Source organism: Corticium candelabrum, chromosome 16 (assembly GCF_963422355.1).
Source record: "Corticium candelabrum chromosome 16, ooCorCand1.1, whole genome shotgun sequence".
In the NCBI taxonomy this organism is placed as follows: Eukaryota; Metazoa; Porifera; class Homoscleromorpha; order Homosclerophorida; family Plakinidae; genus Corticium; species Corticium candelabrum.
In genome coordinates, this window is record NC_085100.1 from 1,912,710 (window position 1) to 1,938,726 (window position 26,017).

At 41.6% G+C, this 26,017-nt stretch overlaps 3 protein-coding genes across 4 annotated transcripts in view; all 3 read right to left on the reverse strand.

The window, feature by feature from the left end:
• LOC134192350 (nuclear cap-binding protein subunit 1-like) overlaps positions 1 to 3,840 on the reverse strand; it is a 15,580-nt gene extending 11,740 nt beyond the window's left edge. Inside the window, exons 1-6 of one of the 2 annotated variants that reach the window (XM_062661082.1) lie at positions 3,732 to 3,840; positions 3,591 to 3,676; positions 3,432 to 3,532; positions 2,752 to 2,836; positions 2,612 to 2,683; positions 998 to 1,105 (exon numbers count right to left, since the gene is read on the reverse strand). In XM_062661082.1, coding sequence (XP_062517066.1) covers positions 998 to 1,105; positions 2,612 to 2,683; positions 2,752 to 2,836; positions 3,432 to 3,532; positions 3,591 to 3,676; positions 3,732 to 3,765 — 486 coding nt within the window. In that variant the 5' untranslated portion in view covers positions 3,766 to 3,840. Of the gene's footprint in view, positions 1 to 997; positions 1,106 to 2,596; positions 2,684 to 2,751; positions 2,837 to 3,431; positions 3,533 to 3,590; positions 3,677 to 3,731 lie in introns of those variants that run through there. The other variant, XM_062661083.1, reaches the window with a different exon arrangement.
• Positions 3,841 to 3,986: 146 nt separating this feature from the next.
• On the reverse strand, positions 3,987 to 25,305 carry LOC134192454 (death-associated protein kinase 1-like). The gene is made up of 25 exons (XM_062661192.1): positions 25,207 to 25,305; positions 24,904 to 25,128; positions 24,690 to 24,828; positions 24,495 to 24,621; positions 24,383 to 24,431; positions 23,089 to 23,115; positions 19,272 to 19,427; positions 19,160 to 19,205; positions 19,018 to 19,098; positions 18,747 to 18,854; positions 18,260 to 18,683; positions 18,127 to 18,203; positions 14,451 to 14,567; positions 14,282 to 14,380; positions 13,972 to 14,070; positions 12,984 to 13,082; positions 12,827 to 12,925; positions 12,500 to 12,598; positions 11,790 to 11,888; positions 11,625 to 11,723; positions 10,018 to 10,116; positions 9,881 to 9,958; positions 8,900 to 9,586; positions 8,544 to 8,732; positions 3,987 to 5,414 (listed from the first exon to the last, which is right to left on the reverse strand). The coding sequence occupies exons 1-25, from the start codon at positions 25,266 to 25,268 to the stop codon at positions 4,236 to 4,238; spliced, it is 4,563 nt and encodes a 1,520-aa protein (XP_062517176.1). The 5' UTR covers positions 25,269 to 25,305; the 3' UTR covers positions 3,987 to 4,235.
• LOC134192351 (death-associated protein kinase 2-like) lies at positions 19,364 to 20,714 on the reverse strand. Its single transcript, XM_062661084.1, has 6 exons — positions 20,378 to 20,714; positions 20,102 to 20,311; positions 19,897 to 20,035; positions 19,700 to 19,826; positions 19,585 to 19,633; positions 19,364 to 19,518 (listed from the first exon to the last, which is right to left on the reverse strand). The coding sequence occupies exons 1-6, from the start codon at positions 20,416 to 20,418 to the stop codon at positions 19,488 to 19,490; spliced, it is 597 nt and encodes a 198-aa protein (XP_062517068.1). The 5' UTR covers positions 20,419 to 20,714; the 3' UTR covers positions 19,364 to 19,487.
• Positions 25,306 to 26,017: the final 712 nt, after the last annotated feature.

Below are 26,017 nucleotides of genomic sequence, written 5' to 3' on the forward strand. Positions count from 1 at the left end.
TTCTATTAGTTTGTTGTAAATGCTTCATTTGAATGACTCTGTACAGTCTGTACTTGTCTTAAAATATAATGACAGACGAACAGACAAACAGACAGACACAAACACAGACAGACAGACAGACAGACAGACAGACAGACAGACACACACACACACACACACACACAAACAGAGATACACGAACAAAAAGAACAAACAGACAGACAGACAGACAGACAGACAAACAGACAGACAAGGAGACAAAGAAGCAGACAAACAGACAGACAGATAGCAGACAACAGACAAACAGACACACAGACACAAACAGACAGACACACCAACAAAAGGAACAGACAGACAGACAGACAAGGAGACAAAGCAGGCAAACAGATACACAGACAACACACACACACACACACAAACACACACACACACACACACACACACACACACACACACACACACACAAACAGACAGACACACAAACAGACAGACACACCAACAAAAAGAACAGACAGACAGACAGACAAACAGACAGAAGACAGACAAACAGACACACACAAACAGACAGACATGTAAACAGACACTCACACGAATAAAACGAACAGAGACAAACAGACACACAGACATACATGTATATACAGACAGACAGACCAATAGACCAACAAAGACAGACAGACAGACAGACAGACAGACAGACAGACAGACAGACAGACAGACAGACAAGAAAGACAAATGCACAGACAGCCAGACACAGAGAAAACGACAGAAAAAGACAGACAAACAAACAAACAAACAAACAAACAAATACTGCATAAAGAATGCCAAATGCAGACACACGTGGATACATACAAACTGATAAAAATACACACAAAATATAGCTAAATGAATGTACACAGTGAACAGAAAATCGCCACACAACAAAACAGACAGACAACCAGCTACTTGCTCAAACACACAAACAGTAAACGACACAGTAAATGATTGGCACATGTTACTGATTCAGACTCTTATGTCTGACCTGTGGGATATTCGACTCCATCGTAACAGACACAAAACTTTCCAAGAGAGAAATGACAGAGGCAGGAACAATACTATTGGCATTCACCAGATCAGCCAAGAATCGAAGCTAAACAACATGCAAGACAACAACATGATGCAGCAGTGACATTATATTATTCAAGATATTCTGTCAGTTTGTCTGTCTGTCTGTCTGTCTGCTTGTCTGTCTGTCTGGCGGTCTGTTGTCTGTCTGTCTGGCGGTCTGTTGTCTGTCTGTCTGGCGGTCTGTTGTCTGTCTGTCTGCTTGTCTGTCTGTCTGCTTGTCTTTCTGTCTGTCTGTCTGCCTGCCTGTTGTCTGTCTGTCTGCTTGTCTGTCTGTTGTCTGTCTGTCTGCCTGTTGTCTGTCTGTCTGCTTGTCTGTCTGCTTGTCTGTCTGCCTGTTGTCTGTCTGTCCGTCTGTCTGTCTGCTTGTTGTCTGTCTGTCTGCTTGTCTGTCTGTCTGTCTGCCTGTTGTCTGTCTGTCTGCTTGTCTGTCTGTCTATCTGTCCATCCATCTGTCTGTCTAATATTTTGCCTAATGTAAGATATTCTCAACAAACATGGCTGAAGAATTGAGGTCATGACAAGTGTGTTTCACAGCACGTCTGGAGTAGCTCAATGTCTACTCTTAGTCACATATTTGAGGTCTCAGTTCACTATACTGCTAAGGATTTTGGTAATACATTTGCCTGGCTTGGTACAATAAACTGACTATAGAGTTTCTGTTTGCCTGCCAGTTTGCTTGTCTGTCTGTCCGTCTGTCCAATTGGTTGTCTAATGTTAAGATATTCTGTCAGTTGTCTGTCTGTCTGTCAAATTTGTTTGCCTAATGTCAAGACATTCTCAGTTTGTCTGTCTGTCTGTCTGTCTGTCTATTTGTTTTCCTAATGTCAAGATATTCTGTCAGTTTGTCTGTCTGTCTGTCCATTCATCTGTCCAACTATCTCTCTGTCTGACTGTCTGTCTCATTGTTTGTCTAATGTCAAGATATTCTGTCAGTTTGTCCGTCCGTCCAACTATCTGTCTGTCTTTCTGTCTGTCTGTCCGTCCGTCTGTCTGTCTGTCTTCTTCTATATTTTCATAAATGAAAGCTATTACAACCAAACTATTTAAAATAGTGTCTGTCTATTTCTTTCCCTAATGTCAAGATATATATTTTATCTGTCAGTTTGTCTGTCTGCCTGTCTGTCCAATTGTTTGCCTAATGTCATAATACTCTGTCAGTTTGTCTATCTGTCAATATATCTGTCTGTCTGTGTGTCTGTCCAAGTGTGTCTAATTGTTTGCCTAATGTCAAGATATTTTGTCAGTTTGTCTGTCTGCAGTCTGTCCATCCGTCTGTCTGTCCAATTCCTTGCCTAACGTCAAGATAATGTCAGTTTGTCTGTCTGCCTGTCTGTCCAATTGTTTGCCGAATGTCAAGATATTCTGTCAGTCAGTCTGCCTATCTGTCTGTCTGTCTGTCTGTCCATCCTGCAGTGTGACAGACACCACTCTACTCACGCATAAAATTTGATCAAAACAAGTAAACAACACATCACCCAAACTACTCAACGACAATACAAACTAAGACTATTACAGGCATCACTCAGACCAGATATCGAGCGTTCGTAAAATCAGACGATTTCAAAGCTTCCTTCAGGTTAGCAACCAACTTCTCAACAACCTATGCAAAATACGAAAAAATAAATTAATTGTATCGTGTGATAGAGTTCACATCTTGATGAATTGTACCGTTCCACCAAAATTGTAGCTCTTTGCATTCATCAGCCCAACGAGTGTTGTATACACAGTTGTCTTGTCTGGCACTGTAGTTGCACTATAAATACAAATTAATTAAATATACAAAATTAAATTAAAAATAATTATAGATACAAATTAATTAATTATACAAAATTAAATTAAGAATAATTATAAATACAAATTAATTAATTAGACAAAATTAAATTAAAGATATTTATAAATACAAATTAATTAATTATACAAAATTTAAAATATTTATAAATACAAATTAATTAATTATACAAAATAAATTTAAAAATATTTATAAATACAAATTAATTAATTATACAAAATAAAAGTAAAAATAATTATAAATACAAATTAATTAATTATACAAAATTAAATTAAAAATATTTATAAATACAAATTAAAGCTAAATACAATACAAATAAATTACAAATACAACAAAATATTTATTAATATTAATTAATATTAATACTATTAATCAAAAATTAATTTTTTTACTGTTCACATGCCTCTACATACATACAGTACTGTACAACAAATCGTGCATTGCACCAAAACCTAAATTAAAGGTGCAAAATACGAACACTAAGTCACGTGACTTTAACTAATTTGGCGCCAACTATGTCCCGTATGTTAGCCCGAGATGTGCACAACAGTTCACTCACGTTCTACAAAGAAGATCTAATATCTTGATACGATGACTCAATAAATCAGTAGCCAGCACGCCTGCTAGATCTTCAAGATTCGTTTCCAGAGACGTCGAATCCTGACAATCCAAGGTCACGTGACCATCAAACATGTCAATTTCTCCGCGTGTATCGAACCTTGCCGGCAACTCCAAATACGAGTGCCTCGAGTTGGTCCTCAATGTCATCTTCGTAGCGATGACGCTTTGCATATCGATCTCGATCTGAAAAACGCGACTTTTAGGTCGATACCCTAAAGGGCCCCCACTCATTGCTTACCATCGTAGCTTTCGCGACTACGCCTCTTAGACATGGTTACAACACAGCGAAGCTCTGAGACTATCGTACGCCTACAACACGAATTTTACTGATTGCAATGCGCACGCTAAACTGAGTACGCATGGCGCAATAAACCAACTCGCTTCGAGTGTTTAATTAAGTTAAGAAAGCCTTCTTAGTGGTGACTATGATCATAACCTTCGCGACTACGTCTCTTAAACATAGTTACAACACTGCGAATCTCTGACACCAATGTACACCTAAAACACGAGCTTTACCAATCACAGTGCGCACGCTAAACTGGTACATGTACGCATGGCGCAATAAATCACGCGCTTTGAATATCTAATCAAACATGAGATAGCAAATGAAGATTTACTACAAAAATAGTGTGCAGTCTGGCATCATCAAATAGAGAAGCGTAATTAATCGGTCAGTATCTCAGACGTACAAAAAATCGTTTTCATGCAAATGTACACGAGCGCTGGCGTCGAGTCTCCAAACTCAGCAGGCGTATGACGTCATCTCAACTCCCTTTACATTGACAACAACGTCGTTGTCCATCTTGAAGGCAAGAGGCAGGCCACTGACGACGGCTTGCACGGCATCATGGCGTCCGATCTCTCGAAGAGCGTCGACCAAGATAGAGACCGTGCTGCTCGATCGTCGTTCGAACTCACGAAGGACTCGATCGGTTGCACTACTGACGAGGCCCTGCCTCATATCAATCACCGGAAGCTCCTCCATTAGACCGAGAGACAAAGCCAATAGGCACCAATCTCGACCAAGAGGATCAGGTGGGTCCAACAGGCGACTCAATTCTCGACGTGTTTTGATATCAATGTTCTTGATGTGAACAAGAGGCGCCGATTTGGCAGCCAACAGCATCTCAGGGCAGCCGCAACAGAGAAGGCTGGAGAGATTCTCGGTGAATCCAAGCCGATGGTGCACAATGCCTGTGCTCCTCTGAGCTTGAAAGATCTGCTCAGGCTCATACCAGGCTTCAGGACGATGTGCCTTCATTTCATGCACACTCAATACTTGAGGTGTGACGTACGTGCCGGGGCAGTGGAGCTCAAGCGTTGACTGTACAACTTGGTGAAATCGTTGAAGGTGAGCTACGCATTCTCTGCGAGCCTCACTGGAGCCGCGAACCATAATCGATATTGAGTGACCGTCGGGTGCGAGCTCCAGCTTAATTTCTGTGTCGCCACGGACACACTTCAGACCCTCACTCCAGAGGGTCAGTTCCTGATCGTCGAAATCATCACAGAACTGCTGCCGTAGACGTAGCTGGAGCTTTGGAAAGAAACCAGGTGTGAAGATATCTTGTGGAGTACGACACTGAACGCGCAGCCCGAGATAAACCGGAAACTCTGCATCCGATTCCCATAAGCCATGAAGCTTATCGAACTGCATGAGAACTGGAAACTCGAAGTGGTTTTCTTGGTTTGGACATTCGCGGCAGAGATCGAAGTGCTCGAAGAGGCGCATGATTGAGAGAGGATTGATGCCTGGGTAGACACGACTGACCTCGTGGAGTGGAACGCGGCCGGTCATCGTGCGGATGTGAGGACGAGTTGTGCCTTCTGGGGCGAGTGCATTACCGAGCATGTCGGACCCCACGAAATCGGGATGAATGATGACCAGGTTGCTGACAGCACCGCGATCAACGTATATTAACTACACACAAAACGTTCTCAATACAAAAAACATGCATGCAACTATTAGAGTCAACTGTTAAAACAATAAAATACATCTGTATGTATGTATGTATGTATGTATGTACAAAGAATTTAGATTGATTTAGAAGTTGTACCAACTTTTAATAATAACAAAAAAATGTACAGTTGCGGACATAATTATTGAAACATTTCCGGTTTGCATACCTGGTAGGAAAAACCCGCGCAATTTATATTTGTACACAAAGTAGAAATATAAAAGCCAATTAAAACCAGCAGTGCAAACGTCAAGCTAACATATTAATGTAGTGCGCAGCTGAAATCATAATTTTTCATCAGTCATGTCTCAGCTGGAAAAACATAGAGATTGCTGTGCTTCACACCGCTGGCTTCACACCATCTGAAGTAACAAAGCTCCTTCCAGGCACTTCACGAACAACAATCTGGCAAACCATCAAGAAACTGGAAGACGAGCAAACACTCAATCATCGCCCAGGAGCAGGTCGTCCGTTAAAAGTTGATGAAGCTGGTAGACATCGATTGTGTGCAATCGCTTCATCGGACCACCTCTACACTTCCGCATCACAAATCACAGAGAAAATGAGAGCGAAAGGCGTAGAAATCAGCGACAGAACAATCAGACGGTATCTGAACAGACTGGGGTTTCACTGTTTGCTGCCTAAGAGAGTTCCTCTCTTAACGGAGGCACATATCGCACAAAGATTGGAGTGGTGCCAAAGGCGGCGCAATGACAGCTGGTCAAACACCATTTTTGCGACGAGTTGACTTTCCAAGTCTACCGCAACATAATTCGCATTTGGATCCCTGTAGACAGAGATGCTGTATTTGCAGCTCCTAGGCATGGTCCTAAAGTCCATGTTTGGGGAGGCATCAGTGAACGTGGACTAACAACATTCAAGCTCTTCACAACCAACATGGACTCCCACTTGTACACGTCAATCTTGGAAGAGTGCCTTATCGCTGATGCAGATGAACTCTACCCAGAATGGTTGGCGTTTACAACATGACAACGCACCAACTCATTCATCTAGGCACACTCGAGCTTTCCTTGCAAATCAGCAAATCGACGTACTTGACTGTCCCGCCAATTCTCCCGACCTAAACCCGATAGAAAATTTGTGGAGCTGGATGAAACGGCAAATTGAGAAAAGACTTCCGTCAACGCAATACGAATTGGAAGAAGCAATATCAAACGTTTAGGAATCACTCACCGCTATTGAAATAAAAAAATTATTTTACTCACTATTCTAATCGATTAGATGAGTGCATTAGAAACGGAGGTGGTCGCACAAAATACTAAATATATGGTTGATACTTGAGATCTTACCTGCGCAGTTCGCATGCAGACATCAGCGTTACCTAACAAAGAATGACCGCACCCTGTCTAGTCTCCGCCCTAAACACCTGACATGTAGCAGCTAAAGACTTGACCGCTATGTCCATCGGATGCACTCCGGAAATGTTTCAATAATTATGTCCGCAACTGTATGTATGTATGTATTGTATATATTTTTATATTTCCCACGAAAAAACCTCAACAGTATCTACTAGTTAACCTTTAATAAATCATTCCAGTATTATACATCCACAGTTTTATTGAGATTTGTTGCATCAGGTTCTTCTGTGTCTGTGAAAATGAGTAACTTGTTACAGCGGGCACTCTTGAGCAGATTAACTTTAGTGTTTGTAAACTTGCGGGAGTCCAAAAGCCATAAGTCTCAACAACAAGCGGGTAAAACTCTCCTTCCACTGCCATTACTCTGGCCTCATGATGATCATCTTTCCTGGCTTCAGCATGTTCTGCTGCAGCACCTCCTTTAACAGCGGCTTTGATAATATGAGGCTGTAAACTATTGCTCGCCGTGATGTCAAAGTACGCAACTCAGCCCTTCGAAAAGTCAGGGTGAAAATATCACCAGACAAAGCCCCTGCTAATTAAAGGAGGTGCTGCAGCAGAACATGCCGAAGCCAGGAAAGATGATCATCATGAAGACACAGTAATATGGCAGTGGGAGAAGAGTTTCACCCACTTGTTGTTGAGGCTTATGGCTTTTGGACTCCTGCAAGTTTACAAACACTAAAGTTAGTCTGCTCAAGAGTGTCCACTGTAACAAGTTACTCATTTTCATAGACGCAGAAGAACCCAATGCAACAACTCTCATAAAACTGTTGTTAGTACATACTGTTGAGGTTTTTCGTGGGATCTACCGTCAGATAGCAATAATATGGTTCAGTAATTAGGCCACACCGTTTTTTCTACATTTCTCGTCACCTTAGTGCACAAAAATCAACGCGCATGCGCAAAAAGGCCTTCGTAAGTGGCCCCAGTACGAATTCATCTAATAGGGTACATCACTAACATGCAGTCAAACACTGTGAATGCAGCAACATGTTAATTTCCTATCACACATGCTCTATGGTATGTGCACCTGCCTTGGGGTGTGAGAATCTACACCTGCACTTCAATCGTTAGAGAGCTTCACAGCTGTTTTCTTTCAGAATCAGTGCCACCTTACCATCTTTGCTAGCTATTTCAGAGCACTACTATTCTAACTAAAATGTATTTTTGATCAAGTCACGTGATGTTTTTTATTCCTCCAGTCAAGCCCTGTTCACAATACCTACGTTATGCTCACAATTTAGCTTAGGTCACCTTAACATGACTTCATGATAGCAGACACCTCTTTTCCAGCATAGCTCTTGGCAATAACGTCTTTGTATGCGGGAAGTTACTTGCCACAAGCAAGGGTAGCTTTTGACAGTTTCAACTAGATTCTCCTCCATAGTTTACAAATTGGCACGCTACCCTAACCATGCCATGGCTATTGGTCAAACGTTCAGTTTCTATTCCGTTTGAATAGAACACCAACATAAGGTAATGTGACAAATGATAACCCCGTCACAATGAAACGTTCATTACGTTTGCTACGCTACATTGGTGCCAATGTAGATATTGTGAACCGGCCTTCAGAGTGAAACCTACGTGCAGGTGACGACATAGAAAAAAACAGTGTGGCCTTAGAGGGTTAGAAAGGGAGAAAATATATTATATCATATGTCAATATGTATGTCAATATATATAGCAAACAATTCCTTTAATGTGACTTACATCGCCTGTGTCGTTCAAGAACTTGGTTGAGAGCTTCAGTTTTTCGCTTCCAACGAGTGGATTGATGTGACGCTCGACTTCAGCTAAGAAATCGTTCCATGGCAGTACAGGAAAATCGTCATGGATATAGCGCCATGTGGGAAGGTGTGAGGCAATCGTATTGCAAAGCTTCGGTGTCTTGGGTCCATTCTACAACAGCAAACAATGGCTGTAATCACCACCCAAAATATGAAAGTGTGGTGTGCGCGCGCGCGCGTGTGTGTGTGTGTGTGTGTGTGTGTGTGTGTGTGTGTGTGTGTGTGTGTGTGTGTGTGTGTGTGTATGAAATCGCATACATCCACACACAACCAACCCACCTTGATCATCGTCTCTCTCACTTGTCCCAGATACATTCTCAAAGCCTTCATATCACGCGACTGCGGATGCCTTGCATCCACAACAAACACTCTCTCACAGATATCAAAGTACAGACCAAACTCTGCCTGAACTTTCTGCAAGACAGTGTCCGCTTCAAAGCTCACAAGAAAGCCAGTAACCGGATCTCTCTTGGCAGTACCAGCCTCCCCTCGTGTAGCAACAAGAATGATAAACGGCTGGTGCCGACTTGCTCCACGATTTCTCAGAATATCATCCTGTGGGAGCTTCGCTTTGATGAGAGCCATCCACAGTTTGACTTCACTCCACTGCTTCTCCGGCATGTCGTGGAGACTGAACAGAATGAGGTAGACGGTGTTTGAATCGCCAAGAAAAATCTCATGCGACGGGTAGTAACTCTTGCTTCCAGAGAGATCCCATATGGTAAACAGCCCGGCACGTGGAATGACTGCTTCTTCGATCCGAATTCCGTGCGTTCGGCGAGAAACGTCTTGGAGGTTTTCTGGTGGAGATTTCCAGCGGAAGAGGCTCTTAAACAGCGTGCACTTGAGGGCCCCGATTAGGGTTGTTTTGCCGACGGCCGCATGGCCACAGACGTACAACTTGACTTTGCAAAATGGCACAGCATTGATAGCCAACTGATCAATATAGTACGACTGCATGTTTGGCTACATGTAATGAAGACACACGTAAATACAGTAGAATGACAACACAATATTCGGTGTTTCAATCAAAGGCACTGCTTTGTGCATGTCATGTGTGTGTGTGTGTGTGTGTGTGTGTGTGTGTGTGTGTGAGAGAGAGAGAGAGAGAGAGAGAGCATGCGTGCATGTGTGTGCGTGCATGTGTGTGTGTGTGTGTGTGTGTGTGTGTGTGTGTGTGTGTGTGCGTGTGTGTGTGTGTGTGTGTGTGTGTGTGTGTGTGTGTGTGTGTGTGTACATATGCAGCAATCCAATTCGTACCTGTTTAACTCGTTTCAGTAAATTGGCTATCTCAGTATGGCCGCTCTTTGTCGCAATCCCGTCAGCAGTTTGTCCAGCCTATTGCAAATGAAAAAATAAGACACTCGGTTACACCAACACAAACCACCTCGACTCACATGGTTAGAAGCATGAAGGTCACACCCACCAATCACAAGGCAACGAACAACTTCAAAATGCCCGTTGTTTGAGGCCAACTGTAAGGGAGTACAACCATGCTGTAAAAAGGAAACAATATTAATAAGGTAATATATTAGACATTATTACCATATCTTGATATATTATATTGATATGCTTAGATGAGTCACGTGTGTGTGTGTGTGTGTGTGTGTGTGTGTGTGTGTGTGTGTGTGTGTGTGTGTGTGTGTGATTGTGTGTGTGTGTGTGTGTGTGTGTGTGTGTGTGTGTGTGTGTGATCATTTCACGATGATATGTCAGTTAGCGTCATTGATAGTGGAGCTTCTTCCAAGTCCTTTGCAGTCACAAATGCTGTTAAACAAGGATGCGTTCTTGCACCTTTGTTATTTAACGCCTTTTTCTCTGTCATGTTACATGTTGCCTTCAGGAATTGCGATAAAGGTGTTTACCTTCAAACGCACTCTGATGAAAACATTTTTAATCTTCGTCACTTCAATGCAAAAACTAAAGTCAGTGACATTCTCAAACGTGACCTGCTCTTTGCAGATGATTGTGCCCTTGTCACGAACACCAACGAGGACATTCAGTTCATCATGGATTGTTTCTCAAACACTGCAAGACGGTTTGGGCTCACTGTACGTCTCAAGAAGTCCGACGTCTTGTACCAACCAAAACCTGGGTCTTCTTACACACCTCCTGTTGTAAAAGTGTATGACACTCCTTTGACATCAGTTGACAAGTTTTCTTATTTAGGAAGCACTCTGTCTCAAAACATTGTTGTGGATGATGATATTTCAATGCGTCTGAGTAGAGTTGGTGCTGCCTTGGCAACCTGACTAGACGCCTTTGGAATGAACATGGCATAACCACAGCCACTAAGGTCAAAGTTTACAAAGCAGTTGTGATCACCACTTTACTTTATGGTTGTGAGACTTGGACATTATATAAAAGACACATCAAACAGCTTGACCAATTTCACAAGCAATGTCTTCGCAAAATTGGAAATATAAAATGGCAAGACATGATACCCAATACCGAGGTTCTGAAGAAATGCAACATGCCTGGAATTGAGGCTCTACTACTACAAGGTCAACTTCGATGGTGTGGCCATCTTGTTTGAATGAAGGATGATAGAATCCCAAGGGCAGTGTTTTATGGTCAGCTGAAGGAAGGTTCTAGAACAGGTGGTCAGAAATTGCGCTTTAAAGACACATTGAAATCCAATTTGAAATCTTGTAATATTGATATATCCAACTGGGAAAGCTATGCATCACAGATCTCTGTGGAGATCTTATTGCAAAAATCTCTAGATCATTTTGAAGACCAACGTTTGAAACACTCCAACAAAAAAGGCAGGAACGAAAGACAATCTCTAAGAGTGGGAACTTCACATGCGATGTTTGTGGACACTCCTGCACAGCACGCATTTGTCTTTGGAGACTCAAGCAAAGACATAAATGAGTTTCGTCGTGTCGACCACTCACTCTACCGTGTGTGTGTGTGTGTGTGTGTGTGTGTGTGTGTGTGTGTGTGTGTGTGTGTGTGTGTGTGTGCATGTCAATGTGTGTGCCCACGTGTGTGCACTTACTTTGTTTGGAATATTCAAGTCACACCCTCCAGCATACAGTGTGTGAACAATAGGCAAATGACCGTCACGACAGGCATCATGAATTGCTGTCTCACCTTGCTGTTAACACACCAAACACACCTAATATCAACAAACTTCCAATCACTACCAACTTGCATTCCCAACCTTGTCCTGTATGTCAAGAGAGGCACCAGCGTTGACAAGATATTGTACAATATCGAGATGCTGTCGACGCACAGCAAGATGAACAGCCGGACAACCATGCTGCACAACACACCGACCAACATTCATTATAACGAAGCAATAGAAAGAGATAAAACTATCCTAGCAGTTCAGTATCCGTCATTCGTATTCAGCAGTCACTAGGTAGTCTACATAGTCACCGATTGAGTATACAGAAAAATGTTAAGGCTGGTTGATATTAATGAATGGTCAATCAAACTTGTCCTTGAACAGACATTTAGCTGACATGTTGACAAAACGTCTTTCACTGACTATAGATTCGTCTAGTGTCACATACAAACTAAGGTACATGCATACTATAGAGATTTTGTGTCCCGTTGGAATACACTCCTCACCCAGTCACATGACAGTCCACATTCAGTTACATGACAGTCCTCACATGATGCTCCTTACCCAGTCACATGACAGTCCTCACCCAGTCACATGACAGTCCTTACCAAGTCACATAACACTCCTTACCCAGTCACATGACCCTCCTTATGCAGTCACATGATTGTCAAAAAAGACTAACCCATATGGTTAATTAATGTAGCTAATTTTCTAGTCTTAAGATTTTGTGTGAGGAAAAACTGCAATAGCCATTGGATAGCAACTAATACGTTGCACAGTTTGTGTATGTGATATCTCCTTGCCTTCTCTTGCACATCAGTTTGACATTCTGCTTCACAGAGACATCGAACGATATCCAAAAACCCACGAACAGCAGCGATGTGCAGAGGAGTCTCGTTGTCCTAGACAATCATATACAATACCGTTCATGTACAATGACACACACACACACACACACACACACACACACACACATGGACACACATGTGCACACACACATGAACATCCACACACATACATGGACACACAAGTGCACACACACACGGACACACACACACACACACACATACATGGACACACAAGTGCACACACACATGGACACACACACACACACCATGTCAATACCTAACCTTGTTTTGCTTGTCTAAAGCAACTCTTGCAGTACAAAGACACTGAACAATGTCATAGAATCCATGCCAGCATGCGCAATGCAGTGGTGTCTCTCCATCCTGTTACACATTCTGCATCAGAACACAATCAGTTGACAGCCTAGTGATGTTTACTCACGTGATCTTGGACATCCAAGGATGCACCAATTGTGCAGAGGTATTCAACGACATCAGTGTAGCCATAACGACAAGCAACATGCACACTTGTCTCACCAGACTATACAAAGAAATGCACAACATTTGAGTATAAATATATTTCACTATGTCTAGAATTTCTATGCGATAGAAAAGCATACCCACATAGGCAAGAACTAGCAAACTGCCCTATGTTTCTGAATAATAATATATAAAATTAATTATTTATTTTAATAATTATTTAATAAATAAAGGCACGCCCTGCAAATAAGAGAATAACTTGTGACCTCGCATGTGATTAATATCAAAAAATTTAATATCAAACTGTGATTAATATCAAACAGTTTAATATCAAACTGTCATTAATATCAAACAAGTAATGTAATTAATATCAAATCCTAAACTGACTCTCCAGGATCAATAGTTATTAATAGTGTAATATCAAAGTTAAATGTCAAACTGCTATTAATATCAAACACATAACAAGTTAATATAAAACTGTGATTACTATCAAACAAGTTATTAGCAACTGTAATTAATTAATATCAAATAAGTTAATATCAAACTGTCACTAATATCAAACAACTAAACTGTGATTAATATCAAACAAGTTAATATCAAACTGTGATTAATATCAAACAAGTTAATAGCAAACTGATTAATATCAAATAACTTAATATCAAACTATAGATATTTATCAAATGAAAATTAATATCAAACAAATTAATATCAAACTGTATCAAACACGTTGATATCAAACTGATTAAAACCACAGACAGACAGACAAACCAACAACACCAGGGCATCCATGCAAACACACAAAGTTGGTGTATCATCCAAAGATGCCAGTCTAATGCATAAAACTCCACTGTAATAATGAAAACTACAGTAATTCTAAGAATCTTATACCTTATTTGTCCCAATAAAATACCACGCCCTCACAGTACATATTACCCAATACTGAAACTCACTCGGTTCTGTGCATTGATCGCTGCACCTTTCCCACACAGAAATTGCACGGTAGTCAAATGCCCATGACGAGCCGCCCAGTAGAGAGGAGTATCACCGTGCTACACATCACACAACATCACTACACTCGCATCAAGTCTCTTGACTGCCTACAGTTCCCGGATGTCAGTTAACAAGCCACATCCGGGTAACGGTGGGGCGTTGAAACAAAACAACAACACACCCTCACTGCCACGCCCACCACCCTTTACTTGCTACAAATTAAGTAACACACACAGAACAAGCGACCGACCCGAAAGCGCGCCAACTCACTTTATCCTTCACGTCAATGAACGCGCCCTTCTCGTACAGCCAACTCACAATATCCAAGTGGTTGCTGCCGCTGGCAATATGTAGAGGCGACTCGCCGTGCTGTCATGACATGAGAGATAGTTAACTTAACATCCGGGGATGCGAAGCGACTGGTTTGCAGTTGTTCTACCTTGTTTGTGCTGTTCACTGAGACGCCCGGCTGGTCTAACAGCTGCTGTACGGTTGATAGATTTCCGTCGTCGACGGCGGCGAATAGATCGGCCAGCACGAACGCTGATGTGGATTCCTGAAACGTAAACGTGATAAACGGTGTGCTTAGTTGACGGTAGGATCGTGGAGAGCTCACATCTTTGCTCGGCCGTCTAGTGGCTTTGGCCGCCATTGCGAGACGTCGTCACCGTCATGTGGATGCGGAGGAGTGACTCGGTGCGCGTGCGCGGTAAGGCCTACGCCGAGTAAACGTCAGCTGATCGATGTACAATCTGGCTGTCTTCGTGTGTGTGTGTGTGTGTGTGTGTGTGTGTGTGTGTGTGTGTGTGTGTGTGTGTGTGTGTGTGTGTGTGTGTGTGTGTGTGTGTGTGTGTGTGTGTGTGTGTGGTGTGGTGTGTGTGTGGTGTGTGTGTGTGTGTGTGTGTGTGTGTGTGTATGGTGTGTGTGTGTGTGTGTGTGTGTGTGTATGGTGTGTGTGTGTGTGTGTGTGTGTGTGTGTGTGTGTATGGTGTGTGTGTGTGTGTGTGTGTGTGTGTGTGTGTGTGTGTGTGTGTGTGTGTGTGTGTGTGTGTGTGTGTGTGTGTACTGTGGTTAGAGACTGCATTTGGAGAATGAAAACATCCGGGACCTTGCAGGGTGGGTCAGCCTGGCAGGGTTGCAGGTACAAGTCACGTGATGGCGAGCTATGGCATAATTTCCTTAAGCAAGAAACTTACACACAATTGCTTCTCTCGACTCAGGAGTATAAATAAGTACCTGGTCATTGACTGGGGTGGACATGGCCGCTGGCGTGGCAGTAAAGATCTAGTCTAAGATCATGCAGCTTGTGGGCCTTGGTGTCCAGTCCCAGAGCTGCGCCATTGTCATTGCCCTTGCCCCTGATGACTCCCGGCCAAGCTCCAGGTGGATTGTAGCGCTGGCCCTAAGCCTCCACGTAGCGCATGGAGGCCCTGTTTCTAGAGGCAGGGGAGCTACCTCCGCAACTGACCTTAATTAAGGTTGACGTCATTCAGGAATGACGTGAGGGCTTGACATTTGTCCATTTTTTTGTCCATTGTGCGCGCGCGCGTGTGGGGCATGAGCTATTATAAGAAACCATGGAAGTAAAATACAGCAACTCTTTAGCACATCTTGCGTGACTCTTGCCTATTACTCACTTCAAACTCCAAGTCCAACCTTACAGACAGTACATGTACAGTACATATGCATGCTAGTGTCTCACTGCTGTACAACATCATAGAGCCCTATAGCTACACACACACACACACACACACACACACACACACACACACACACACACACACACACACACACACACACACACACACACACACACTGCGGCTGAATTGAGCTTGCACGAAGACAGTGCTAGCTCTTTGTGTGTCAAGGCTCGGCTCACAACCAAGACACTAGCAAGCTATTGGAAGAAGAAAGGAAAAGACTAGATAGACATGGCAGTTTGGTGCCGCTGGAAACAATGCAATGTTGATGACTCTACGTGTAGGTCCACCACATGCTGTGGACTAGCTTATCACAACAGGTATAAACACCTCGATTACTGGACATGTCTGGACTATTTCCTACATTTAGTCCACTATTGTCTGTAAACGAGACAGTCAATTAATTGTATTCCATACTACAATGATGTAAGGGGCTATAACTATGGCTCATCCAATAACCTCGTCCATAACCTCTCTGCCATTGTAATCTAATTATAAGAGAAAAACTGTCATCATGCAAACCCAGGGGCAGCTGCATGAGCGTATTTTCAGTTGTGGCTGAATTTGAGAGTACAAAGTCAGCACTACAATCTGCACATAAACTACAATAATATGACAATTCTACAATACTTGGTTCCAGTCCCCCAATTTGGGGTGCCTGAGCCTGTCACCCCTCTCGCTCCATCACCCCTCTCGCTCCATCACCCCTCTCGCTCCATCACCCCTCTCGCTCCATCACCCCTCTCGCTCCATCACCCCTCTCGCTCCCTCACCCCTCTCGCTCCCTCACTCCTCTCACCACCTCCTCTGAAAACAGTAGTTGTATCTAGCAATCTAGCAGAATCTTGTGCAGTAGCTACAAGTACACTAATCTGGTCTGGTTTCCTGGGGGAATTTGAGGAGATTGACTGACACTTGTGCACGCCTTGACTAGCCAGCATCTTTCACACCTTGATTAGCCAGCAGTGCACAACCACTAACTATCTACATAAAGCTTGTGGATAGAGCCAAAAGAGTCTGTTAGTGTCAGAAATCATTTGTCACGAACTGTGCTTAACTAAACCTACGAAATCTCTTCAAGAGACAAAGCATACCAATCAGTACTGTTATAGAAACCTCATATCAAAAACTAAAACAGCAGTGTAGTGATTTAGTGATTAGGACACAAGAGTTTGCTACTACTACATAGTAATGCATATAGAATCCACACAACGGATTCTGTCAGTGTTAGGCCACATAAACATAATTACTAAATTCTCATCCTCCTGCATGAGGTCCTGCATGTTCTCATGGTGTGGTAGGTAGTAAATTTAAATTTTTATCTATTTTATCTATCAAGCTCATACTTTGTAGTCACATATTCATCAGGCACTGCAGCAAAGTTGCATGCCTAGCTGTCCAGAAAGGCATGTATTTCCGTGAATAGTGCCCCATGCTCAAATACTAGTGTGCCACTGGGGTAGTACAGTATTCAAAGCCAGTCGTACGCATGTGTGTCTATCATTGTGTATGTTTGAGATGAAATGAACACCCAGATAGAAGCTAGTTAATTAACCACTGACAGACGATGAAGATTCAATGTGTATGAAACAGACCAGGAATACTACTCAAGTGAAAGCAAAAGTAGCCAGGATATAGAGATACATGTACAGTAAGACTACTATTACATTAGTGAGGTTTGTTTGAGTTGTTTGTGTAGTGTGATGGTATGCAAACAAACAATGTAACAGTCTAGTCTCTTGTGAAATAGTGATGGATGCCCCATGCTCGAATTACACCCCATGCTCCAATTAATCCTTATGTTTCAGAACAATGGAAATACGATATGAGCTGTACAAGTCAACCAAGCTAAACACCGTTCCTCCTACACAGACAGACAGACAGACAGACAGACAGACAGACAGACAGACAGACAGACACACACACACACACACACACACACACACACACACACACACACACACACCAGACCTTCCGTGTGCAAGGAGATCAAACTAAATAATAAATTACGTTGATGTGGGCCCTAAAAGTCTGGAGATGAGAATCTAATAACTAAGTTTATGTTGTAGCTGTTGCATACCATATTTAAACGTTTAGCCATTCACTACAAACTTAACAGTACACTCCATCTCCTAATTACTGCACATTAGTTACAAATACCAGTAACACAATCAACTACTCAGGAAATCCATCAATAAATGTCATGTAGTCTAGCATACACACACTTCTACACATGCAGTTATGTGTTCTAATCCAAAACATATCTACACACTGTGAATATACTGTAAGCACAATAATAATATTTAATGATATCTACAAGCCACACATACCAAAAATCTGTGAGAATTGATTTGTCAAGCCGACTTAATTCAAGCAGCTGTCTGACTTCCTTCTTCGTAAGCCTCTTGACCAGACTGGCACACGACGTGCATCCTCTTTGTCACATTCTGATTCATTTGGCACACCCACACACTCTCCAACCTTCGACTTGACTGTTACAGGTACACATGACACTGAGCACATATAAACCATCTGGTGCTTGGCTTACTTGAAAATTTACTGTCGTCTCTATCCCACAAACAACTTGCTTCTGTATCACATTGATCATGCCTCCAATCATCAAAGGAACCTTCGTTGTACACGAGGTATTGACAGCAGCGATGGATACTCACTGAGTGGCGCCTCCTTTGACGTTTGCCTCTGTGAGATGTAGTAGGAATCAAGTTGATTCCACTATCTGCAGATGTCAAACGAACCCTTTCTGGAAACAAAAATTGTTCGTTTGGACTGTGTGATGATTCTTGCAAATAACCAGTGAAACAAGAATCTTCAGTTGGTTCATGTTGATCTTCTTGTATGGAAAATGATGAACATGATACTGTAGGTTGCCTATGATGTCGCCCTGGAATTAAAGGCACTAAATCATCTGCATCAACATCACTGGATGAAGAACTAATACACCCAGGGGAGTCCTACACAACAACAGAATATCAAATTTTTCAACAAGTATAATGGTAATGAATAAATTGCTGCACCTCAGTTTCATGGGCAAGCAATTGGCTATCAGTTAAAGTTGATTTCAACTTTCTCATCAGTGACAATCGTCTAATAAATGAAGATGCCTGAACAACTTGCACAGCACTCTGCAGTGAACGGTAGAATTCAGAAAACACTGTTAATACTCTAATCATTGAAAGTATAGACACACAGCACAATTAAAGCATGCTGATATAGCTAGGCCTCGACAGCCAATTAGAGTCAGAAACACACTACTGCCACTGACACAATTTAAAGTTTCAAACTCACATGCCACTTCCTCCTTGCATTAAACTGTCGTAGCCGATCTGTGACAATAACACTTTTTCGACGTACACGAAAACATTCAGGCTGTAAGTACACAATCACCTTACATTATCACATACAACCTCAGCAAACACGAATCTATTACATTGAGCCAATGGTGACTTTCGCATTCATCAGCAGACATACGCTCCCTGTTTTGCCACAAAACTATTTGATCAAATTAAATTTCAGTCAACATTGGTTGGTATGAAAGATACCTGGAATCTTCAACAAGTAAACCCTGAATAAAATCTTTGGCTTCTTTAGACACCTCTGACTCAGCAAAGTCTTCTTCCATGTGATAAGAGACTGATCTGATGTTGTAAATTGTTTCTTTATCTGTGTCACCAAGAAAAGGCGACATTCCACTCAGTCTGAAACATATAATTACAAGTAGGAGTTACAGTCCCAGTTTAGTGTCTAATTAGACAAACTCACAGGACATAGGTCAGCACTCCAACAGCCCTGCAATTAATCCAAAACAAATGAAATGCAACAGCAATGCTATAGACAAGACATGAAAAATGTTACCACATATCTGTAGCTGTACTCACAGGAAAACGCATCACAATCTCTGGAGCTAGATAAACAATTTTACTTCTTTAGGTTGATAAGCTAATCAGCAATGCTATTTTGCACACCTTACCTACAAACTCGACTGTGCCATGAGCCTCATATTGATCTTCATTATCCTTCAATATTCTCGCAAGCCCAAAGTCAATTACCTTAATCGAAGCAACACTCCCCTCCTCCACAAGAAGAATATTCTCTGGCTGAGGGAGATCAATTAAGATACCAAAAACCAACATTAGGAAGTCAAGCTAGGAATAGAGACAGTCATACCTTCAAGTCCAGATGGACAACTTTCTTGCTGTGTAAATATGCCAGACCATCCAGCAACTGTCTGGTGAATGTAACCGCTTCATCCTCGGTAAACGTATCTTTTTGCCCCAAGTAATCAAAGAGTTCACCTCCCCTGATGCTGCATATGCAATAAGTAGTTGTATAGCACACGGTACTAACACTGTACACTCTAGTCCTTCCTTACAGTTCCAACACAAAAGCTGTTTCTGTTTCAGTGTGAAAGACATGAATCAACTGTAGCAAACGGGGATGACCTGATGCCTGCTGCAGTGCCTCTATCTCTCTCATGCTTGTATCGCCCTCTCTACAAGGCTTCTGTCTCGATATCATTTTGATGGCTACACGTCTCCTACTGGCCTTCTCAACACACTGCACGACAACGCCAAACCGGCCTCTACAAACACGGAAATCAACGTACATGTACACTTCACTCGTATGAAAGTATCAGATCTTTAACTACCTTCCCAACTCTTCTTCAACATCGTAGAAATCACGCCACATCTTTGCAACAGCGAAATGCGAGCTGGGGGAGGAGAATGACCGCGTAGAGACAAATACGTGTTAATTATAAGTAGGAAAGGTAATATATCGGCTCCGCCCCTTTATTTGCTTTGCACATTAGCGCTAAACTGTCATGCAAGTTTGGTGTAGTACACAATCAATGCAATTAGCAGGGTAGCTGCAACGCGGAAAAACGTTACAACAATTGAAATATACTAAAAGAACGTAGTAATGGGTAAACAAGAATGTGAATATACTAAAAAAAACGTTAGTAATAACTGCAAGCTAAAAACACATGTTGCCAGCGACGACCCCATGACAAGTAGAGTAGCCAGGAACCTAGTGCGCACTAAATTAAACAAAACTTCCGACCTGAGCTCATCATCTCATTCATCATGGAGCTATGTAGCAGCTTCTGAGGATTTTAAAATTAATCTTGTATCTCTAGGATGCGACTGACTGCCAATGAGCGACCAAGAAAAGGTCATGGTTGTACAAGTGGTCCAGACAGAGCAGACCTGCTACACTGCCCTTGTCTAAAAATTGACAAAAAAAATAAAAAAAATTGTTTTTAGTACATGTAATGCATCCAAACGCATTGTAGTGAGGACATCACTGGACCACTGTGAATAATTTATGTACACCACATAGACACATTGTTTTTAAATTAATAGCTAGGCATGCAGCAGCTGCAGCATCCAGACATCTTTGTGTAATACCTAATATCAATAAACAGTAGGCGCCTCCTGGGGTTTGGCAACTTCCACTTTTTAATAGCTAACCACTTCCAGCCAACACATAACTTCATGTGTATCCAGGGACTCAGACAGTAGCTGCTGTTATAAGTGATCAGACCATTACATCTGTGTGTATGGAGCACACGTTACTACAGCTAGTCCACCTATTCAAGATGGTCCATCTAATACCATACGTCGTGTCTCGCAGTGACACCCACAACTTATGCAGCTATGTGTTTTAATATCAAACATATACACACACCGTAATATACAACGTGTAAGCACAATACTTGCTACTTCAGCTATCAATTCTAATCTTGTGTGTTGCTGCAATGTATCTTCTCAGAGATACAACACACACCATATGTACACACAATGATGTTAAAATTATGACTATTATAGTATACTTCATGTGTGATATCTCAACACTAATATATATATATATATATATATATATATATATATATATATATATATATATATATATATATATATATATATATATACATAATTATGGGCATACCAAAATGTTTTGTGAGCATTTGATATTTCCACCTGAATTCAAACAACTGTCTGACTTCTCGTACTTTAATTAATTGTAAGTCTTTCAAACAGAATGGCACACGAGGTGCATGCTCTGGCTATCACACTGCGAATCCTTTTGTCACTCCACCCTTAAACTTGACTGTACACATAAGCATTGACAGACAGACAGACAGACAGACAGACAGACAGACAGACAGAAAGAAACAGACAAACTGACCAAATATCATACATTTTCTTTATTACAAGTGTATAGACACATGCATACAATGTTACCATGGATGTTCAATCATGGATGTTCAACCATCACTGATCAGTGTTCCAAATTTTATTGCAGACGTACTTGTCACCTTGGCAACCTCACAAAACTCTCAATTACCAAGTAGTTTACAACTGTTACATATATTTCATTAATATCAAATAATGATACTGATTGTTCTGGTAAGTAAACGATATCCCAGGACCCCAGTCCGACCTGAGCAATTTCACTATTCTACTCTACAGCATAAGAACAAAAATTCACTGGGTCCACCATAACTTGAGTGACTCTAGTTGTCAGGATGGTAACCTCACTGGAATAATTGGTCGTCACATGAACTCAGTTAGTTGTCAAATGACAATGACGAGCACTTTTTCGAACACTGATACATATGTACATACATACAAACAAACAAACAAACAAAATTGGACATCATTCCCGCATTACACAAATATCTATTGTTATTAAACTTCACTATTTATATAAAAGATAAAAGCACGTAGTATCCATACAAGTACACCGACAGTCACTACTTACAACTGTACCAGTTTGAATGCATTTGCTAGTCATTCTCTTTACTTTCTTGAACTACAGTCAACAAAGATCGAAGACGCACTCGACGACCAGATACAGCAGCAGAAGACGATAGATGCCGCTTTCTCGTCAAGTTGAATTTACGAAGCCGAACTGTATGGATCGTAGCCGACTTACGATTTCCAATCTTATACAAAGATGGCTACACAAAGTCACAGACACAACGTCAAATGACTATCATATCACACATCTGGGTTGACACACATTAATCCATGGATGTTGCAAGGCCTCGAAAGCTGTCAGTCGTGCTCTAACAAAATGACACAAAACTAGAAAAAATTGCACAAACACAAAGATGCGATGCATATGAACCTTGGGTTTCTCACCAACAACTGTTCAACAAAATTGATGGCTCTGTACGAAGCAAAATCCTCGCCAAAATCCTCGTCCACATCGTAATTGACCTCTCGAACATTGACTATAGTCTCAACGTCGTCAGAACCCAAGAAAGGTGACATGCCAGATAATCTAGCCACAGGGAAGGCCAATGTTAATTGATTCAGTATGAATGATAGAATTTGTTTGAGGCAGACTTACAATATATACGTGATGACACCTACTGACCTACAGAGAACCAACAATGTGAGAAATGTAATAGAATATGAATGAGTATACACGTTAATATATAATACAGATATCGGTTAATATATAATACAGATGTCCATAATACTAATATAATACTGTGACAGATATCCATTAATCTATACTACTAAATTGACAGTGTTTGTGTGTGTGTGTGTGTGTGTGTGTGTGTGTGTGTGTGTGTGTGTGTGTGTGTGTGTGTGTAAGTTTGATAGCCGGCTAGACTGAATCACCCACAAGGGTAATATTTGGGGTACAGGTGTAACTCGACATGGGTAAGAACATAGGCAGGGTGGCATCAACCTCCACCTTCAGTCGGGTCCCCTTTTGGGATGCAATGTAGAAAGACACTAAGCTGTTCGCCTTTCAAGAAGGAGCCTGAATGCCCCTGATAGACTCAATTTGAAGGAAGTTCCGTTACGTGAACTCAATCTACGTAGTTTTGTTTTCTCATAACTAAGAATGCAATGCTCACTTTAAAATTTCAATATATTAATTGTTTGTTCACATGCCATCAGACTGGGTTATATGAGCAAGCTGTAGATGATTTTGCTTATCTATACTACAGTACTAAATTGACGGTTTTCGTATATACTGTAAGGTATAAGTTTGATAGCCGGCTATACCGGATCACTGAAGAGACCGTGTCACTGCACTTGCACCAAATCCAACCTACACAGTACCTGCACCAAGCACTACACTGAAATGTCAAAAATGGAGCGCAAACAGCGTGCTAAATCATGCCTGTGTGGCATTTAGATAAGCTATGCTGTATCCTAAGCGTGAGCCTACAAGAAACTGCACTTGACTTTCAAGTTTCTGCCCAGATCCATATTTCTGAATGGGAAAAACCTAACCTGCATGTGCGGTGACCGGGCCAGTGAGCTAGTAAATAATAAAATATAATATAATACAGATATCCATTATATATATATATATATATATATATATATATATATATATATATATATATATATATATATATATATATATCAGACATCAATTAATTATTAATTAATTAATTTAAACATAAAATAGCCAGCAATCACCTTTAAAAGCTGCATAAAAAATTAAAATGCACTACAGTGCAAACCCTCCTCGTGCCACAGCTGTGCAGCTTGATTCACGTCCACCATATTAAACATACGGGGCATTTATATGGTCACGTGTTAGCAACGCTAGAGTCGGTCGCGTGACCTATACCAGCTGTCACGCGTTGGTTTATCTAATACAAAAACATCCTACCTACCACATATCAGCAGCCACGGTCAACGGCTCACAATAGACAATCTCCGGACCTACCAACACAACTATGACTTCAACCCACTAGACAAGTAACACAACCACCAGCACGCACTCACACACAAATTCCGGTGTTCCGAATTCTTCCGTTTCCCGTTTTTCCGGATCCAGCTTCCGCGCCAGTCCGAAGTCTATCAGCTTGATAGAAGCCACCGACGACTTCTCAAGCAATAAAATATTCTCCGGCTGTGCGACAAAATTGACTCAAGTTGTGACAGGCTTCCGGGCTATCTAATTACTAAACGACAAGCTACCTTGATGTCTAAATGCACGACAGAGCGCTTGTGGAGATACCCTAAGCCATCAAGGAGCTGTTTCATAAACGTTATCGCCTCCTCCTCCTCAAACACATCCCTAGAAGCCAAATAATCGAACAACTCGCCTCCTCTGACTCTAATACACACACAATGAGAGAATGTACAACATCAACAACCAGAGCGCGCGCGCGCGCGCGACTCAAAATCCAACATTTCAAACACGAGTGCCGCCTCTGATAGCGTGTTGAAAGCATTTACGAGCTGTACAAGCTTCGGATGACCTCTCGCCAGTCGCAGAGCCTCGACTTCGCGCCTAATCACTTCATCACTCGTTCCCGTCGCTTCCCTGGCCGTGTCCAGCTTCTTAATTAGCTTCACGGCATAGGGATTGCCGGTGGCATTATGTCTACACTCCAATACGACAGAAAAGCCACCTCTGTAGGCAACAACAGAGACAGGACTTGAAGAATGAGAGAGTGAAGACGTACAGAGCTTGTTACTGGCTTGTGTGTACCTTCCGATTTCTTTCTCAATCGTGTACTCGTCCGTGAATTTGCCCTCACGAAGCGTCATCATGTCTTTAGTAGACTATGCAAACGGTTCGTGCCGAATGGCGTTTATTATGTCGGCGCACGTGACACAGCCACTTGTAGGAGTGTCAAGTCATTGTTGTGCACGTGACGACCTATTGAAAGTCGAAAAACTGTAATGTTAATCGGGGACGGTGAAGCAGGTCCGGCAGTTGCTGGATTAATGTTCAGAAAGTTGACTTTTGCTATGCCAGAAGCACATTGCCCCGTACTTTCGGTTAGTGACGTAACTGATATCATTATAGTCACGTGATAAAGGCATGTCTCTTAGCGCGCGTTATTCCGGAGTAATGTTAATTGCTTCCGCATAGTGTAATATTGATATCACCGTGTTATTAATATGTGACATTAGTATGTGTTATTGATTAATGTATTACATTATTATGTAATATGTAATTTGTAATTGTCCGTAGTACAAAGTCTGTACAGCATTGTTGCTATGATCTAAAGTTGAAAATGGTTAATATTAATGCAGTCTGTAGACATTAATGTTTGCTGATATAAAAGTTGAAAAACTGTTTAATATCAATAGACTGTAGACAGTGTTGCTTGCTATGAAAAGTTGGAAAACTGTTTAGTATCATTAGACTGTAGACAGTGTTGCTTGCTATGATATAAAAAGTTGAAAAAATGTTTAATTAATATCAATACTGTAGACAGCATTGTTTGCTATGATATAAAAAGCTAAAAAACTGTTTAATATCAATAGTCTGTAAACAGTATTGTTTGCTATGG